This window comes from Pyxicephalus adspersus, chromosome 7 (genome assembly GCF_032062135.1).
Source record: "Pyxicephalus adspersus chromosome 7, UCB_Pads_2.0, whole genome shotgun sequence".
Lineage (NCBI taxonomy): Eukaryota > Metazoa > Chordata > Amphibia > Anura > Pyxicephalidae > Pyxicephalus > Pyxicephalus adspersus.
The window spans coordinates 55,028,524-55,048,566 of NC_092864.1; the positions used below are offsets into that span (position 1 = coordinate 55,028,524).

Genomic DNA, 20,043 nt, shown 5'->3' on the forward strand with positions numbered 1-20,043 from the left:
AGAATTTTTTTACATTGGTCTATCACATGAGGGAACCCTTGAAATAACGTTCAAGTCTTATGAAACTACTCCTATAATTATTATATCCGCAGCTCACAGTACAGTGAGATGTGTGATGGTCAATGGGTAGAATGCCTTCTACATTGCTGAGGAAAGAATGTCACCCTTACAGATAGCCAAATAGATCATTGGTGTCAGTGGCAAAGTGCTTACCATTGAAAAAAAAAACATGGATGTGAGATAATGTAAATGACTAATTAAGTATACTAGTAAGTATACTAGTCACCACTTTTTGGTGAGCTAGCTGAAGATCTGCATGGCAGTAGTCACTTTGGTTCATTCCACAATTGGAGTCAATAGTTGTTGCTCTCAAAATTATCAATTATATTCTGAAAAGTGGAGACAGCTATAATCTTTAAGTAAATACCTCACCTATGGGACTTTTGTGAATGATGAGTAATAAAGTAAGAACTTTCAATCATAGTGTTTTATTAGGGTTGTTGGAAAATGTAAAAAAGATAACTTTATATAGTCAAAATTGTCAATTGTGTAAGTAAAGGTGTTCTTGGGTCTACTACTGACGAAGGCTAAGCATAAAACAAAACACCTTGTGATCCTGGAGTCTGTGCCTAAATTTGTTATTATTGTTGTTATTGGTTTATATGTTGGTACACTTAAGGCCGTTTTTATTAAAAGAAAAAAAAATAGCTTAGTCCCAACTTTAGCAGGATTTCAGTTAAAAAAGGTACTGAAGGCAAAGTTAATGCTGAATTCTTCTCCATCCATGTTCTCCAGTGATTAACATTCTACTTTGTTTAAAACAGGCTCTGCTGTAATATATTTTTGTTTAATGTGACTTCCCAAGCAGGTAACGTGTAAACATGTGTCACACCTGTGGGCTAGTCCTGTTGGAAGGCTGATGTTTTTCTCTGAGGTCCAGGAAGGAATATGAACTCTGTAATATAAGTTAGAATAGACTGAAGGGCGTTGCTAGTGGTTAGATGCTTGAAACTCTATGGTCATACTTCCTCTTCTCAAATCTCTTTTGGTCAGGACAAGTACAAGGGAGGTCAACTAAAATTAATTTATGGAAGTTATGAAAAGGCAGGTCAAGCCCACACCTAAATTGGTTGGATCACCTGGCTCTCCGACTTAAATAAGTAATTTTAACTAACAATTTTCAAGATAACTTCATCCTTTTTTAAGGCACCATTCATGCACAATTACAGACATTACAGATATTTTCTAAACTTTTTTTTTTGCAACTGCAAAAGCATTAAGTTGGTTGATATCACATTTCTATGAATGTATGACCAAGTTTTGGTAATAATAATATTAAAGACATTTATTATACAAAGTAATGGCAGTGATTTCACAACATTTGTAGAAAGATTATACAATTCCTCTACTAAACAAAATAGATTAAACATATTAAATTACATAGCTGTCCATTACAAAGAAAAATTATAACAAAAACTAAGAGAGCTGACAAGATTTAATGGAAATTAAATAGACAATGTGATTTACGCAGTGCTATGTGCATACAGGTTCCTACTATTAAACCATGACTGATTAAGATGTAGGAGTCCCAGTATGTACAACAATGGTAAATGAGTTGAATCAACCAACCTCTCAACAGGTCACCATGTTTAGGCCTGAGGACTAATAAATCTATAAAAGTAGATTTTGTTCATGTTTGTTTTTTCCAGAGCTTGTAAGTAAAAACTAAATGTTCTTTTTTTATCATAGTGGCAATGTGCACTTGTATTGATAATGGATTAATAAGCCTGATGAACTCCTTGATAAAGCTAAAAGGTGAAGCTCAGGTTGGGAGAGCACAAGCCCTTTATTATGCATTGTATATATATTTAAACTTTGTGATTGCATTAAATTGCTATTCATTTTATGCTGTGTTAAAGCCTGTACTCTCTATACTCTGCTACTTAGCAGTTTGTACTGTATATTCTGTTTGCATGGTGAAACAGAAAGAGAAAGTTTTGATCGGAGAGGTTGGAAGCTAGCACCAGAATCTACACCTTTAGCTCTATAAATCACAGGCAGCATACACATAACTGTCTGAGGATTTCAAAACATACAACATCTGGAGTACAGAAACATTTTGTTATCATTACTGGTTCTCTTGTGGAAGCAATAGGTGTGAACAGCTTCAGGATCAAGACTGATTGCTGAAGCTCTGTAATGATCCTGTGTGTTCTCAAATACTATGAAGTTGGAACCTTATTTATTGTTAACTTTGGCATATTAGTTGTAGCAGTAATTGCAACTGGTTTTAGCATTGTGGTAATATTAGCTGTCGTTAAAAGTTGCAGAGTGGTGCTGACTGATAAGTTCTCTGCATCACTATATGTAGGTATGTATATGTGGTGACACCAACTCATGAGGTTATCCCATGACTTTCTGCATACCAAAGAAAAAAATCACTCAATTACAAAGAGGACTTGGCGAGAGTGTGAAACACAGAGCCAGAAATGAGTTAGCAAGGAGCTGCTTGTTTACTTAAGGCTGCTCATGAACAATTCGGAAAAAGAATATTCCATTTTGTGCTTTAAATGATTATACTTGTGCAGCTTTATTAACAAATATTTCCTTCCTCCCTATGAAACCAAGCATACTTTATTTGATGTCTTAATTTCTAGGCCTGTGAGATAATGGTGAAAGCTCATATAAAGTATGCAATTTGGTGTCCCGCCAAGGCCTAACCCTTACAAATTAGGGTTGCTTTACAAATTAAGTTTTTACTTGATAGCTGCTGAGAAGGTTTAACCCTATTTCATGCATAAAATAAACCAAAATAATCAGATTGTTACACATGTTTAGTTGAGACACAGGGAATCTGACATTCCCTCAAACATTCCATGGTGGGAATTGATTACTGCCATTGAAACACATGGACCTGGAAGATTCTAAGCAGGGAATGTTTAGGGAATGTCAAATTCGTTGTTTTATAAATAGAACCCGTTCTGTTCTATAGGATCCATAAAGAACTAATAACTGTAGCTATAGCAGCCACTGATGGCTGAAGTAACTGAATCTGGAGGCCAGAAACCAAGTTCCAAGCCAAGTATAAATGGAAACATTGTATATGGAGAATATAGAGGATACCCTGAATCAATGTATTCAGACACTTGTCATAAAATGGTTTGTACTTCATTTTTTACATGTTTACATTGGTGGGAAAAGAGAACCAATGAAGATTTGATATGGGGCCTCTATTATATAGTCTCTTCTCTGAATTGGTGCTAACTTCATGGCACCTTGGCATTAGACCATTTGTGGTACAACATTTTATTTCAACACACTTCACTTTAAAGGCAAGTGTAACACTGTGAGTAGTTTCTTTATGTCCATGAGGTCTGCTTACAAAGACAAATATGCTTTGAGACTTGTTGAGAAAAGCTGTTACACAGTTGGGAATAATATTTTCCCTTTTATGTAAGTCTATTTGTATTTTAATTTCTACACATTACTTTGAATTATTTGAAAAATGTTACATCAATGAGAAGATATTAACAATGGAAACAATTTAATTACACACATACAGTTCTTCATATGAAACAAAAATAGACATTAGTACAAATTTTAGCTATAGAAAATACTTCTTTGCTTCACATAAAGCTTTCTTTACACATAAAAGAAAATGACACACCATTTTAACAGTTGTTTTTTTTTAATAAAATTATTTTCCCTGTTTAAGAAAAGCCACATGTATGAGAAAGAGCAATGGCCACAACCTCAAGTGTGACATTTGAGACTTAAAGAGGAAGAAAAGGCATTTCGGATAGATTCTATAAGGTAGGTGTATAAACTAACATACAAAGAAGCCTTATTCCATAAGGCAGTGATCCATAGCAAATGTAATAACTCATAGCAGCCATCTAAACTTTACTCAACAAGCTGCAGAAATTCTATAGTTAAATTGCTGCTACTGTTATTTGCCCTTTGCACATAATCATTGTATCTGCACTTTTGCTTGAATACATTTGAATTAAGCTTGCTTGATAATTCAGATCAATGTGTAGAAAGTGACAACAGCTAGTCCTATTTTAGCTTTCATCAGACCATTTCTGATTAGTCGATGTTTGTTTTCTGCATAGCAGTATATTTATTTTAAATAAGGGCTTATAAATGCCATTTTTAACAATACTGGACTTTTCCAAGCATCAGTTCTGATTTACAGATATTATGTGAGCTATACTATGTCCAATTTTGGAAGCTATGCTACAAAGCAATCCACATATTATGCAACATTATCTGCATTAAGATTTACCAATACCTATGGTGTCTTTCAGCAGCCTTAGTGACTTTACCAAAGTCATTTAAGTCCTTAATTCACATGTGAATTGGAGTTAGGAAGGTAAAACCCTGTTGTTTTGTCTTCTGTTTTTACAATTAGTACCACTAAATTAAACTGGCTTGAAGCTCCTATGTTCACAGCTTTATATCCTTTATACTAAGAGCCACCCAGTCAAATAGATCTCAAAAGGCTGTCATGGAGGTCAACTTAGATACTTCACAACAGCTTCATTTTATAAGCCTGAGCTTCAAATAGAATTCAGAATTAAGGTTTTAAATTTCCAATCTTCCCCAAGCTGGATGTAAAGACAGTCTCTAGAAACGGGTTGTCACTGTCACTGCTGTCAAACAATTCCTTCACTGCGTTTGCTTCTCCACACAACAAGTGCTGTCATCAGGAGGGTTATAAGGATGGGGATAAAGATGAAAGAACACAGGACAGGAAATGGCGGGTCCGCTGGTAGCCTGCCAGTCAGGGCACAGTTCTTGAAATAGTTTCTATGAATATTTGTGAAGAAGTGATCCACTATGTGGTTTGGCCAGAAACAGTTCTGATGGTTAGCCAGGAGATGGGTACAGTTAGTCACATCAGTATAGATCCTGGAGAAGAAAGTAAAAAACAATTAGTTTTGTATTATGTAACAACAGACACAATATATAATATATCAGTATGTAAAATGTTCCAAAACTACAAAAAGAAACGTTTAAAAAGCCCATTTATTTCATAATTTACCAGGTAGATAAAAAATATTGCATATACATTTTATTCACGTAAATACAAAATAAATACAAAACTGTATGGTGTTAAATTTAGACAGAGAAGGTCAAAAAGCTGCATCTCAGTTGTCTGTTCAATGAATGCCAAACTAGTGTCATACGTGCATCTTTATTTATTGCCCATTTGTAAATATTTTATAGAAATTAAATGAATAATATTAAAAAATATATATGTAAAGGAAAAAAAAATGGTATTTTCTCAAAACTATTATAGTTTTTCATCACCATTTAATGCCGTGTTTCTCAGTCATACTTCCATAGAGGTTGGTAGGGGATCCTTGAGAAATGAGCAATTTGTATGTCTCATATCATTCCACTGACTGATGATCTTTTTGGGTAAATGTAGGAGCAGGTTCAGACCTGTGGCAGGAACAAGCATGCCCGTGTGGCTGACTTGTTAGCCATCTGCACCACAGTGCTGGTTCTTAAAAATTGTTAGAATTTGGAGATTTGACAGTGGGCAGCAGTGAGAAGTAAACTCCTCACAGCAACTCCTATTTATTTTCTTTTGGGCTCTCATGGGTAAAAACTACATGTAGCGTCTCCCCTGAGGGAGCAGTTCACTGGCATGAGGAAGTGGTAACCAATCCCTATTTAATGTACAGCGCTGCGTAATATGTTGGCGCTATAAAAATCTTGTTTATTAATAATAATAATAATAATAATAATAATATAACATGCAACCTCACAATCAGTATAAACCTATCCTTAGTGTGGCATTCTTCCCATCAATCACCACACAAATTAGTGTGAGCTGTGTATATTGGTATTATTGCCAAGGGATTCCCTAAGCCCTGAAAGTTATTTTCCTCTGTTAAAAAGGTTGAGAAAAGCTGGTTCAAGGTATTCTACAACATGTTTCTTTCATAAAATAGTCAGTCCCCCACAGAAGCCAAGAATCATTTAGGGACTGTGATAGGAATACGTATTTCTCCTGCAACTAAATTGGTGTACTGGAGGAGAGTATTGCTCATTTGGAATGGATGATGCTGTCAGTCTCATCCCTATAGCATTCAGCACTGATCAAGGGTTTAAGGCTGTATAGTATGTGACATTACCTAGTTAGAAGGATGAAGGGAATACAAAAATCTCACCTGCAACTCACAGATAGCACACACCAAACCAATAAGAGTTACCTGTGGAGGGATTACAACTAAACCTGTTTCTAGTATTCATTGGCTGCAAACAAGCAAGCAGCACTACGTGCCCCCAAGTGCCATTATATATTATTTACAAGTCCTCTCATGTAATACCCCACTCCAAAAAACACACTCATATTTTTTATATGCTTAGACAATTTCTTCATGATAATAGGTAATATAATTGCTATGAAAAAAATGAATGTCCTTGCTAATAAATGATTAAAATTCCCACATATGATAATATATCTGTAAAATCTAAATAATTAATGCTATGCAGAATATACTTCTCTGATAATAATATCTAGTGGTAAACCATTTTTTTGAAATTTTGCATTATTTATGTGTTTATAAAGTAATACATCTAGAGGGGGTAATTGTTTTCAATGTATCAATAGTATCTACTAGCATCACTGGTCTGTATCAGAATCTTGTAAACACATTCATACCGGCTCATTTCCAGAAGTAGATGAAGCGTGAACAAAGATCTAGAAAGAAAATCAAATCTAGGCATTGAAAGGTAATACATTTTACATTTATACATCTCCCAGCATGCATGCATTTAACTAATATCTGCTGCTATGTTCATTTTATTGTATATATTTTTGAATAACTGAATCTAGTAAAAAAAAGGATGGTAGTGCTTGCCAAAAAAAAGGTGGAAAGGTACTGAGAAGACATAGCTAACTAAATAAAAAACTAATGTCTTCTCAAGGTTAGCACCTTTACAATTAAACAGATTTGCATACAAATGGGCTTCTAGATTTTTTGTTTTGAACTTTTCAATGAATTGTAACTTTTTGATAGGCTGTAATATGCAGTATTGTTACAGATTCATGAAGGTACCTCCAGATAAAAGATAATGTTTTTACATTCAGATAATAGAATATTGCAAAATGTTCCCTGGGCAAAGGATGACCTGGTGAAAGCCTTCAGCCTGCCCAAAGTGCACAGAAATAAGAGATTGGCTTGCATTTTCTCTGAAACCGTACCTCTTGGTTCTTGGTTATCTACAGTGAACACAGAGTGTCTGTAAAAACCAGAAAGAGCCCCTATAGGGATATGACTGTAAAATGTATTCAAAATGCTTGTCCCAATAAAGGCATATCAGTGATGGAAAACCCCCATTAATGGCTGCTGCAGGCACATAGCAAACCGCTGCTGTATGTCTCAGAGTGGCAACCCAATGTTGTTACTATCTGAGGCCTTTACGAAGCCTCAGCAACCAATTAAATTTTGCCTCATTGTTGTCAAAGTATTTCACTGTAATTTTTGTTTTTTGTGAACACTTGTTTGCTTTCATGAAACTTTTGAGAAAAAAGTTAATCACCTGTAATATCCATTACAATGCAAAATCACGGTTGGTGGTAATTTTGAATATATATCACTTGAACAGCCCGCTGTTATAATTATTATTAAAAAACACAAACAAAGCATATAAAACAATTTATCATCTATTTCAATCAAAACACAATGAACTATGACGTGGCTGTGATATGCTGTACCCTTATCCAAGCTGGCCTTGAACACTCCGTCATGCATCAGAAGATAATGAAAGCTTGGAATGCCTTCAAAACAGTCATCTTCATTACTTTCCTTTGCACCTGAAGTACAATTATGTGATTCAAATCTTGCTCAATACATTTCATGTAAGGGAATTGTATTTTTACTGAAGTGGATAATAAATGGTTTTAAACAATAAACCAGTGCAATATGTTTGTAGTTTTGTTTCATGACACATAATGGTTTAGAACTCTTGAAAACTTAACCTATAAAAAAAAAAAAAAAAAAGGAGGCGCATCTCTTTCTCTTTTACATGCTATGTTCTCCATGCCTAGGCAGCCTATTGCCAGCCCCAAGCACTGTGATGTAGAAGGAAGCTAAGGTATCTCAATGCAAATATTGTACCAACAATCAGAAAAAAGTAACATTTCCATAGGAACACTGGGCCTGAACACTATCTCTGGCAGCCCTTGCTGACATTGTAACACAATAAAGCTACGTACACACGGCAGATTTTTATCGCCCGATAATCGGCATCGGCCAATTATCGGGCGAAAATCTTCCGTGTGTACAGTCGGTGTCGTCCATCGTCCGGACGACCGACCTGCCGGATCCACGGACGATGGACGACAGCCGATCGTAATGAAAGGGAAGGGGAGAGCGCGCAGCAGGGTGCCGCTCCGTCGCTCTCCCCCTCCCCTCTCCATAGAGCATGAACCGTGCTGTATGTACATCAACGTTCATGCATCGTGCACTCCCTTGTCGTTGGAAAGGATCGTGAAAGATCCTTTCCAACGACAAAAATTGCAAGTGTGTACGCAGCTTAACTGAGCCTGCCATACCTTAGGCACCTATATATTTGCCATGTTAACAGTCACATATGTTTTATATTTACAATTGGAAAATTATTTTTTAATATAATAATATTAATATATATTAATTGTACAACTTGTAATTAATTAGAGTTCGGTCCACTAAGGTTCTTTTCTTTCAGAGCAATATGTTGTGGAATACTGGTCCTCTTGAACTTCGAATTAACGCGTACCTATACTCAGAATTTTCACGAATTTTCACTTTACATAAAACCGTAGAGAACCCCTTTATGCAGGGTAAAAATTCAGTTTTTTTTAGGTGCAACACCCTTTTTTTTTTTTTTTGTTAAAGGGTGCAGCACTGCCCCTAATTCTCGGCCGCCTAGGCGGTCGAGAATGAATTGGGAGCACAAAGCCTCCTGGGATTCCTACGTCAGGCGTACCTACGGGATACCTAGATCAGGGTCATGTAGGATGAAGAACCAGGAAGAAAAGATGAAGATGGCGGCAACCGGAGTGCCAGCTCCAGGACGGATGTTGGGTCGACGCGGGACCCGATGCCGGACATCCCAGGAGTGATCGGACTTACCTGCAGGTTGAAGGTAAGTGTATTTTTGTTTTTGAGTATAGTTCCTCTTTAATGTTTTTTACATTTCTACTACAGGTATAGTAACTCTACAAGAACTATACACTAAAACTGATTTTTTTAAAAAGTATCTGCTATGTAAAGTTACTGTTACAAGAAGAATCTCAGTTATTCATTGACAAACACTATGACCTTCAGAAGTTTTTCTTTTATCCAACATGTGATTTGAAAGCAAATGAGAAACTCTGTTGTCACGGAGACTGTAATATGCTCAGACTTTGCTGTGTGACAGGACTAGAGAATGAAAGTGGCTGAGCACAAAGATCCAACATCTGACTAGGATGTAACACGTGGACAGAGTCTGCTGCTCGGTAAACGTTTTCCGCTTCTAGTTACATGGAAAATAAATGGATGGCAAATGAAAACGGCCCAGTGGTCATTGAGTGCTAGCAATGGCATCACAACAATGATGTACACATAAAGATAAGATTATATATATATTTTTTTTCAATTTGCTGGAATTGTTGTAGTTCCAATATTGTTTGCCTAGAGCAGTGTTTTTCAATTATTTTAACACGAGGGAACCCTTGAAATATCTTTCAGGTCTTCAGAAACCCCTGCTATCATTACATTAGTGTTATGGTCAGTGAGAAGAATGGCTCTTACATTGCTGGCCAGTGGGAAGAATGTCACCCTTACAGATAGACAAACATCGGTGTCACTTAAACTGAGATACAACTTTTTCATTGCTCAAGGTACCCAAAGCAGCCTCTTGAGGAACCCCGGTTGAAAAATGCTGGAACATTTCTATGCTCAGTGTGATTACCAGCAATTAATGTCTATAGAGAACATAGATTCAGCCAAAACCACCACTGTCACACCTTCAGTCACTTGGACCATAAAGAATCAATTTGCCATAAATCATTAAAAAGAAAAAAAAAGGGATGATAAGGAGACTATTTTTTAATTTTTACACCTTATTTTCAAAAAAAGGAAAGGCAGGAATTAAAGAGATTTATGAAAGGTTCAGTGTACTAAAAATATTTGTGAGTTCAACAGAACAGATTTTTAGTGTAAGTTACACATTTAAGCACACTGAGGCACAACAGGAGGAGGAAAGGGGGACAGAGGGATTTAGTTTCAAGAAAGACAATTCCTCCAAGTCAAGGACAGTTGGGAGCTATGTATCACCTTTCAGTCTGCCAGTATATCATGGCTTGTTTATGAGGACTCGTAGAGTTTCTTGGAAAACTGAGCCCTTATTCTTTTATTGTAAAACAAAAGGAGTTTAAAGATTATAAATGATATCAAAACTCTGTAGTTCCACTGTATTATACAAACATTAAACATAACACTATCACCCAGTGGCAGAACTTATGTGAACAAAAATGGTTGTTGTACCCATGTTTGTATAAACAGAATTTTATTTATGCTAGCTACACTATATTCTTTTTTTTTTATAATTATGAGTACCTAGTCACACTTATGTAACATGAGTTTTAGCTAACATACATTTTGTCAGTATTTCAAAGGTTTCTTTGGAGTGCTACTGGATTGCTAAATGACACTATGGATGATTATTGTTTTCAATGGTACAGATGCACTGGGGCACGTCCCACTCATCCCATCCCCTCTGCATTAAAGCAAAAATAAAAACAAGAATGCAAATTTAAAACAAAGAACTTCTCTGCAAACTTCTTCCAGGTCAGTATCCTAAAATGTCATCTGGTAAGCATGACAAGCAGACAATTAGCGTTTTCCTTACCGAAGGTCAGCAACATCAACATCATTATAGGTTTCTATTAATATGACCCTGTATATAGCTGCAAATTTGGATTGTGTTAGTAATACCTGTGGACTAGCCTGCTGTTTCAGACAGCATGGGAAAATAAATATTTCATACAACACATTCATTTTATCTATGGAAGACTTGAAGTCACTCACTATTCATGGTTTGGAAAACAAAGCACAAATGTCTGATAAGAAATAATTTATCTGCTTTACCTATTAAGATTTTTAATTACTTGGCAAACAAAGGAAACGCATACAATGCTTTATCACCAGGCGGAACAGACAGTACCAGGAAAAATGAGTATATCAAGGAACTGCTACAGGCAGACTATGGGCCAGATGGTGAACTAACAATTCCAGCATACTGATGAAGGATGGACAGACAAAAACTCATGCAGGTTGGAACTGCAAGTTCATTTTAGAATAAAAGTAGAATGTCAAGTAAATCAGGTCATTTCATGGATGTAAAACTCATCATACAATACAATCTCAGAGAACCACAAAACACTACATTCACAATAACGACATGTTTAGAAAATTGGAATGCAAAAATATTTTCCATTTTAAATGCTTGTTTCCAGTAAATATTTATTGGTAATCCTTGCATTCTTTCATGGATTGCCAGAATGTAAACAAACATACATAAAAGTGCTGTTCATTTGAAGAACATTGAGCATCTGTCTATGTTTATTAAAAGCAGATTCTAATTATGGGTCTGTAAAAAGTCAAAAAATTGCCCCAAAGGCAACCAGCACCTTTATTTATCATGCCTTCACCAATAAATACTAACGCAGCCATTACATTTTTTTAATGCATGTTGTGTGCGTATATGCATTTGACCTGGTCTGAGACCCTGTACAGCAAGGCTGGAGTATGAAAGAAAGAAGATGCATAAGGAGCTCATATGCTAACAGGAAACATGCCAAGAAGAAGAAAAAGCAGAGTGACATCGCTATGCTGCTTCTCTTTCCACTGCTCATTCACAGGGTAAGCGAAGTTCAAGAAGACCTGGGATCAAGGGAAATGAGTTGAATGTCATTGGCTAGAGTCATCCAGAAGCAGAAAGAAAATTCCGCTGGGAAAATCTCTGGACAAAAGCTTAAAATTGCAGAAAATGTGATTTTGTCATTTTTATTTTTTAATAGCTATTTATTATGAATTTGGCTAAAATTCTGCTTAGTACTAGGAATAACTGCACTGTCCACTAACCAAAAGAAGCCTTCAAGGTCTCACTGTATCACTTAAGAGTTGTCATAACAATGACAGATAATTGCTCCTCACTGTGCCGGCAAAAGCACTATTTATAACAGGCAGTGAGTTCCCAACATGCTCTATAAACTCTATTCATTCCCTTTGTTACAGAGAAAACTCATTGTTGCCTCATTTATTTGTTCATAATCTTGGCAAAAGAATGAAATAATTTCTAGGGAGATCTAAGGAGATCCATGAGGAATGGTGAGGTTTTTACCCGGCCAATGTTCATTGTTCAAAGATCTGCCTGTTTATGGCACCCAGAGACGTCATTTGAGAATTATGGAGGCCTTCATTGTTCATCTTACAGAAATACTAGCTGATAACTTTTAAAGTCACTAAACAAGTGTAAAGAAAGGGACTATGAACAGTTTTCTGGCACTTGTTTACGGCATGCTTATTCTGGATCAGTGACAGCCAGGCAATTAGAAGTTTCAGAAGAAGGCCAACAAAGACATCCCCCATATTCCGCTAATGACAGCTGCACTTTATTAAATCCAAATAAAAGGCCAAACATCCAGATGAATCATAAGAACCATATGATGTTCTAGTCTGATAATCAGCATGTATCAGAACGGTTAATCCTGATTCTGAAGATAACGAATCCTTCTATTCACGTGGGTTTAATCTCTTCTTTGGATATAGTGAGAACTGCACTAGCAGTGAATTTTACCCTATAGGGGAACCTAGGAATAGTTATACCACCGTTAGCAAGTGTAGGTAAACATATTTGAAGAATGGAAGTATTGGTGCCCGATGGGGGCTAGGGGCAAATAAAAGGGCATTGTTACCAAAGCTGGGGTTTGAATAAAATGGGCAAATTAGGACTTTTTTTCCCCTGCGATTATTATGCATTTACCCTGTAAAATCTGTTACATACGTGGATCTGCAGCAGGTAAGGAATATGTAGGATGCTCGGCCTAAATTCCTTTTTGATTATGACACAAAAATGGTGAGTCTGGCCTCCAGAGAAAACACTAATGAATCAGTGATATTAGTCCAATGTGAAAAATTGGTGAAAGAGCATATACCTGCTCATACATTGATTTATAAATATATATGCCCCACTGTTAAAATATAAAATGGGACTGAGTGAGTTTCACCTATGTAGTGATTAGTACAGAGAAGAATCAGAGAGATACAGTGTATGATTACACAAAAACATTTTTCATCTTATTCTGAATAAACAAAAAGACATCTGGGAGAGGTTGGTCTTAATGAATTATTTCTAAGTAAATACAGAACTCATTGAAAAGATCTTGAGGTATGTTTAGACAGAGTCATTAATCACAGCTATTAGTCCTCCCCACATAAACCACTATGGACTTACACATACACTTTCAGCTATTTTTCTATCTTGACTAAAAGTATCTGGAAGTCAGAAATAGAAATCAAATGACTGCTCTGCTGAAAGACCCCCACTGTCACTGCCAGCCTGCGGTAACCAGTGTAAAAAATGTCTGGAAGTGATAATATAGATGTCCCAAGCCATGTCATCATAGGGTAAAATTTGCACATTAAAATGGACGTGAATTTTTGTGAGATTTAAAAAAGCAAGTGTTAACATGTGCTTAGCATTAATGATGCAGTTATCTGTCTAATGATGCTGACGCTGTTCCAGAAAGAGGTCACTGAATTCTGTTGTGGCCCTGTGGGAATGGAGCACCCGAGGGAGACATGGTTTATCAGCTCAAGAATTGAGAGTCCTAGACAATCACCCGGGGGTTCAATCACTTCTTCTAACCCCTAATCTTCCTTAGTAAAGGTTAGAACTGCTCAATCAACCATACTGGAAGGCAGAAAGTGAACCCAACAAAAGGCAAAGAACTCTGGTGTGTATTGACAAGAGCGTTGAAAATAATTACAAAAAACAAACTGTCAATGATTTCTGCCTATTAGTTGGGAGACAAATTAAGGGGAACTGTAGTCTAATGCAAAACCAGAATATTGTTAAAAATTGAGATCTTTAAATACAACTTGTTAGAATTTTTATCTCATTTCTTTGTAACTGAACCAAAACTAATATGCAGTTCTGCAATGATATTCTGAAAACGGATGTGTCTGTGATGACTCCTCCAACTATACAAAGCTGACCAGCAGAACATCTTCTATAGAGATAGCCCCTAATAAATCATAAAGCTAAGAATTCTTTTTGTTCTGCTTAATATTAACAGGACAAATACAAACCTAGATGACAGAATGCTTAAACATGTCCTAAGCTTTCATTAACAGTCATTTATTCTTCAAAGAAAAAGTGAATGTTGTTCTTTAAAGTGTAATACACATAAATTTTCTTTCTGCTCAATGATTTGTAATTAGCCATTCTGTGGTACATACAGGATTACTAATCAGGAAAATCACAATGCTGATTCCTAGATCAAATTAGAGCTTATGCAAAGCTTTATTGCTTAGTAGCTAGAAGTAAAACAGAAAGTATGTGCAGAAGGGGGCCACAGCAGGTAAAGTGGCCCAGTCACATTGGTAAATTTTCACAAGCAAATTAGGAGAGAATAAGAGACGGAATGTCCAATCGCTATAAATAAAAAAAAATAGTAAATTGACAATTGTGGCGGGTAAACCTCAAGGGTTTTGCTGCCTGGGCCGGTGAATGCTTCCCCAGTCTCTGACATTTCTGGAAGTGTGGCTCTCTATGGTCCATCGTGGTCCTCAGTAGTTCTCACATTGCTTCTTCACATTCTCCTGCAATTACCAGAAGGTCACCCCAGCAGGAGGAACCAGAGAGAGCTGTTGGGAATCAAAGAACTCTCATGTTACAGGTATGTACTTGGTGTGATAATGTGACAAGGTCTCTTTATATGAAGCTTTCTTCGCTAGAGGATTCCTAGATGACGGTGAGCATGGGTTGGGTGTAATTTAGGACCCTTTAGTTTGATAGTCAGCTGCCAGAATTTTTGGCAGGGATGGAAGAGGAAAGAGACTGCTGGCTTATTAGGGGGAATCACCAAAGTCACTAGCCAGGGACATCTGCAAGCACCCACAGACATGAGATTGTCACATAATCCTTTATAAAACAGCCATATTGAATGACTCATGTCATGTCTGGGAGTATTTTTGGGTTGGCTGAGTCGATGAGCTTTCTTTGTTGTAATGTATTAGAGATCAGCTATTAATGGATGGCAAACACTTCTTGTCACTATTACCATCAGCCTGGATATCGGGTGAATGAGATGGAAACGCTGCTCTTTTGATCACCAAGTCTTGTGTACTTTCAGGTAATAAATATCTGGATGTTTAACATGAGAACATAGCCAAAACAAAGAGTAGAGCAGGATGCTCGAACAAGGCTGAAATTAATTTCTTGATATGATACATATGCAAAGGTCAGCCTTCATAAAAATACACAAACAGGAAAAAATGTTCAGGAATGTATCTAGAAAACAAAACCAATCAAATCCCAGTGTCAGATAAGGATGCTTTCATTTAAACAATTACAACATTGAAAACCACAGGAACCCCACAACACACTGCTTTACATATTTTGTAAAGAATTGGAGGATTTTACATGTGAACCTGTGAAAAGTTTGTGATCTGAAGAATAGATTTAATGATCATAGATACATATATTTTCAGTCGTTAAAAAGTCATTAAATCTATTTTAACAAAATAAATTAGTTACATCCCCATCTTTCCAATGCCTTAAAATATTGAATTAAGTCCGCTCATTGTTCATTGTATGAGGCAACAGTTGTACATTGCTGCACAGATGCTCATAATCCAGTGTCTCACGTTAGATCCTTCATACAGTTTGTGGCTGACCCATGCAGCTGTTGTGCAGTCCCATACATAATACGAATGGCCTGCGTGTACTGGATGTCAGTACATTTGGTAGGTGCAAAGAATGAAACAGGATGTGAGTGTGGGAAGATGAATGAGGGCCGAGCTATTACTTTGAATTGTGCATTTGGTTGTTATTTTAAAGGAAAAGAGTGAAATTCCATCTGATGTTGAACACAGGAAATTTTCATGGTTGGATCTGCAAGTGATCTCAGATGATGGATGCCACGATTAACAAGCAATAGAGACAACATCTGGGCATCCCTTCCTTAGACTTCAATGGTTACTGCCCTTTCCCCCCCATCTTTCTCTACTTCTGCAAGATAGATCTTATAAATAAGTGCACTTTAAGATCTCCAAATGCACCGTACAGGTCTCAGATGGACGTCAGACTACTGTCACTGGATGCAATGTTTCCTGATTTCCAGTGACAGGAGACCAAATAAGCACTGAACACACAACGCTGTACTGTTCTATGGAGAGGAGAAGCGGAAAGCCAGCAGCACAGAAAGCCTACTACACAGGAAGGCCCGGCAGTTGTTCCTTACTGGTCGTTTATCAATCCATCAGGGCAGATTGATAAATTACATCAGGTGACTGCTGTATACAGGCTAGATTTGGGTGACAATCATTTGACATCTGTACACAGCTTAAGGCAGATGTCAGATGTGCATACCCATTACAGCCAACTGCAGATATGTTCTTGGCCACTTAGTATACAAACCTGCCAACTTGGATTGGCTGAGTGTTGTTATGGAAACAGGACAGAAGGGACATGGAAGAGATAAGCAGCGCTGGCTAATGCTGCTGAAGCCACAAGCAGCGAGTGATGTTATCACTGGATATAAAATAACTTGTGATAAAAACTGAATTTTTACTCCAAATATTTATTTTGTACATTCTATGGTATGGGGCTTCTGTGAGTTGTTGTTGTTAAAATCATGGTATCCAAAAAAAAAAGACCAATATCTTATTCAACTAGCTTTTTTTAAAGCTTCTAAATAGATATTGCACTTGTGAAACACAATCAATGTGACTTGGTTGGCAGTGTGGTGCAATAAAGAAAATATTGCTCACACAAAATCAACAGCTATAAAGTGTTGTAGTGATGGGGGAGTCTTTTAATTATGTCACTGTGAATGATCATCACAGCTGACAGCTCTGCCACAACAACTGAGAGGGATCGTTTTTCCATATCCCCTCCAGAGTCACATCGAAAAGTCTTCTACACTAAACTGTGCAGGAAAGGAATAAACAACCGGTGTGTTTTCTATTAAATAACTGCATCATAAAAGCCCAGGGGACATGGATATATTATGGATCATGCAAGAATAGTCTGAGATGGTCTGCTGGAATAAAATGACATCATTACAGTAACTCCCTTATCACAGAAATGACCATTCTGAAATCCCAGACAAGTGCGTACAAGGAGGCATTCAAATTATAGAGACATACTGCTTGTATAATCAGTCACTTCCAGATATGTGAAAAGTACATTCTCACAGCCGTACTGTCAAACATTATTTCAGAGATATTAAATAATAATCATCTTGAACAAACTATACAATACTGTGATAATAGATATTACACATTTTGTGATATGTTTAGAGCTCAAGTAAGTATGAGGGACCCTAAAAGAGGCAAAATGAGAATCAGGCTTTCCCAAAGCTGCTGGATAGATTTGTGGACACTTTGGGGTTGGTTTACTAAAGTAATATACTTACCTTAATTATTTAAATAAAAGCTTTGCTGACATCATCCATCCAATCTGGTGCAATAAAAATACTGTTTTGTATTAGATTTCCTTTGAGGTATTCTTTGCAAAGTTTACTTTTACCACCCTAGGGTTCTTTCAAAGGTTCCTAGGGGCTCCATAAGCATTGGCTGATTTCCTTCAGATGTAATAGTGACCTCAAAGTTTTGAGGAGTCAGTAGCGTGACACCAACATTCTTTTTAGCTATCTGTAGGGTGGGCATTCTTTCTGACCACCAATGTAAGGTTTATTCTTTTATTGCCCTTCTATGGTTTTAGCAGGGGGTCCAGCAAAACCTGAAACCTTATATCAAGGGTTCCTCAGGGGTAAAAAGTTTGCAAAAGGCTGCACAAAGCATAATTCAAGTAAACATTGCAAGGTGATAATTTACTGTGGTAATGGAGCAACCTAAATTTCCTTAGCTAAAAAGCCATCCTTATCCTGATTGGAGACTCAGAAGGTTGCCTCTTGGCATCTTGTGTGATCCTGCTCTGGGGAAAGCACTAACCCTCATTGTAAACCAGGTTTCCCCAAAATCACCACTGCAGTCCCTACACAAAGGGAGTGGATGACCTGCAGATAGCACACACAGAAATTTGGGGAAACTAAATAATGTGAGTAGAGGAGTTCGGGAAGGAGGAGGTCAATCAAGTGCCAGTCTGTTGGGAGAACCCTCACAGAGTAAATGCTCAGGAGGCTGAATTGCAAACATGCTACGCTGCACCAGTGGGGAGATTACTGTACTATTTACTATCCACTTTTAGATATACTGCTTCCTGTGCCAAGAATTCTGCCAATAAGTCACAGGTGTCCACTCTGAATATTTATATCTAATGGGTAGGCTTGAGGTGGCTGCATTGCCAACGCAGAAAACAAGTGTAGGGTGGCACATATATAAAAATACATTGGGATGTAAAACAGTTGACATACAAACACTTAGCTGTCTGTTTGGAGTCTAACCTTAACTTTAGCTTTCAGAAAACCTTTATTACCAGACAGATGCTAATCTATCATGTCCTTCTTATCCCTGCCCTAATACACCTGGGCATCCAGATGAGGTGCACAACGTGAACCTCTGGCACTCCCTAATGCCTGGGGCAGAAAGAGTTACTGAACCAAAATGTCTGCTTCACTTCAATCTGAATCTAAATAAATGAGATTAGTGACTGTATCATCCTCTTTTTTGTATTTTTACCCAATGGGACCTGCCAACCTGTAGAGCATCTGATTCAGTCTACATGGTTTTAACATATTCTGCAACCAGTGGCATGAGGTACTAACTCCAAATGAAATGCACAGCAGGCGTCAATAAAATGCAATCAGTCCAAAGCAGTTAAATATAACAGTTCAATAAATAGATCATGTACTTCTTTTAATGGGAAATCGTCGGCACTGAAATATGGAAACTGCCTTTTGTAAATTGTTTAAAATCCTGCAAGTTCCTGGGATGAAATCCTCCTTTGTCGTTTAGGTAGTGTACAAATATGTAAAATATGTAGTGCAGCAGGAAGATGCTATATGTATGGTTCCTTCTCCCAAATTCTGGGCTCTACTCCCCTTACTCAGTCGCACATGTCCTCCTAATCAGACTATGTTCAGCTTTTGAATATAGTTTTGTTTCTTAAAGTCAGGATTACAAACTACAAATTTTATAAAACTACTATATAGGTACAAAAAAAATCCATACTGAAGTGTATCTATACCCAAAGCCTTTCAGCACTTGAAGGTTCTATTTTAGAGATTCTTTCACTTCCTCTCTTGTAAAAGGTTTTCATGCCGGAAAAATTAACGCAAATCTCTCTAACATCAACACAGGACAGAAGTAAAAAATACACACACACACACACACAATATTTATATATATATATATATATATATATATATATATATATATATATATGGGACTTATAGATCCTTGGTCACTTTTTATCGCTGTGGGAGGAAAATCCATAACAGAGCCCCATAAAGCAATAAAACCTGACCGTGGTTTTGAAATAAGTTTTCTCAAGATCAATTAGAACTCTTTACATTTTTAAGTTTCCCCTTAACTACCACTGAAAAAAGCAATCAAAAAAACATGTTTACTGAGCTTAATAGTTCAAGCTCTAATTTACAAATAAAGTGATTAGTGATTCCTTTTCTGTTTCCCCAAACTCCTGAATAATGAATAAATTTCAGAATTAGCTCATTTATCAATCAGTTTCCAATTCCACTTTCTGTGCAGCAGATGATGCACAGCTTTCAATGCACTCAGATGAATACATACAGTATATTGTGTATTTCCTATACTGTTATTTTATATTTTTTTGTGATACTTAACA

General features: G+C 36.8%; 1 protein-coding gene across 3 annotated transcripts in view; it reads right to left on the reverse strand.

Annotated features, from left to right (window-relative positions):
- Positions 1 to 1,318: 1,318 nt before the first annotated feature.
- RAMP1 (receptor activity modifying protein 1) overlaps positions 1,319 to 20,043 on the reverse strand; it is a 60,384-nt gene continuing 41,659 nt past the window's right edge. For all 3 annotated transcript variants that reach the window (XM_072418529.1, XM_072418528.1, XM_072418527.1), the window contains exon 3: positions 1,319 to 4,914. In XM_072418529.1, the coding sequence (XP_072274630.1) occupies positions 4,659 to 4,914 (256 nt within the window). In that variant the 3' untranslated portion in view covers positions 1,319 to 4,658. The remainder of the gene's footprint in view (positions 4,915 to 20,043) is intronic.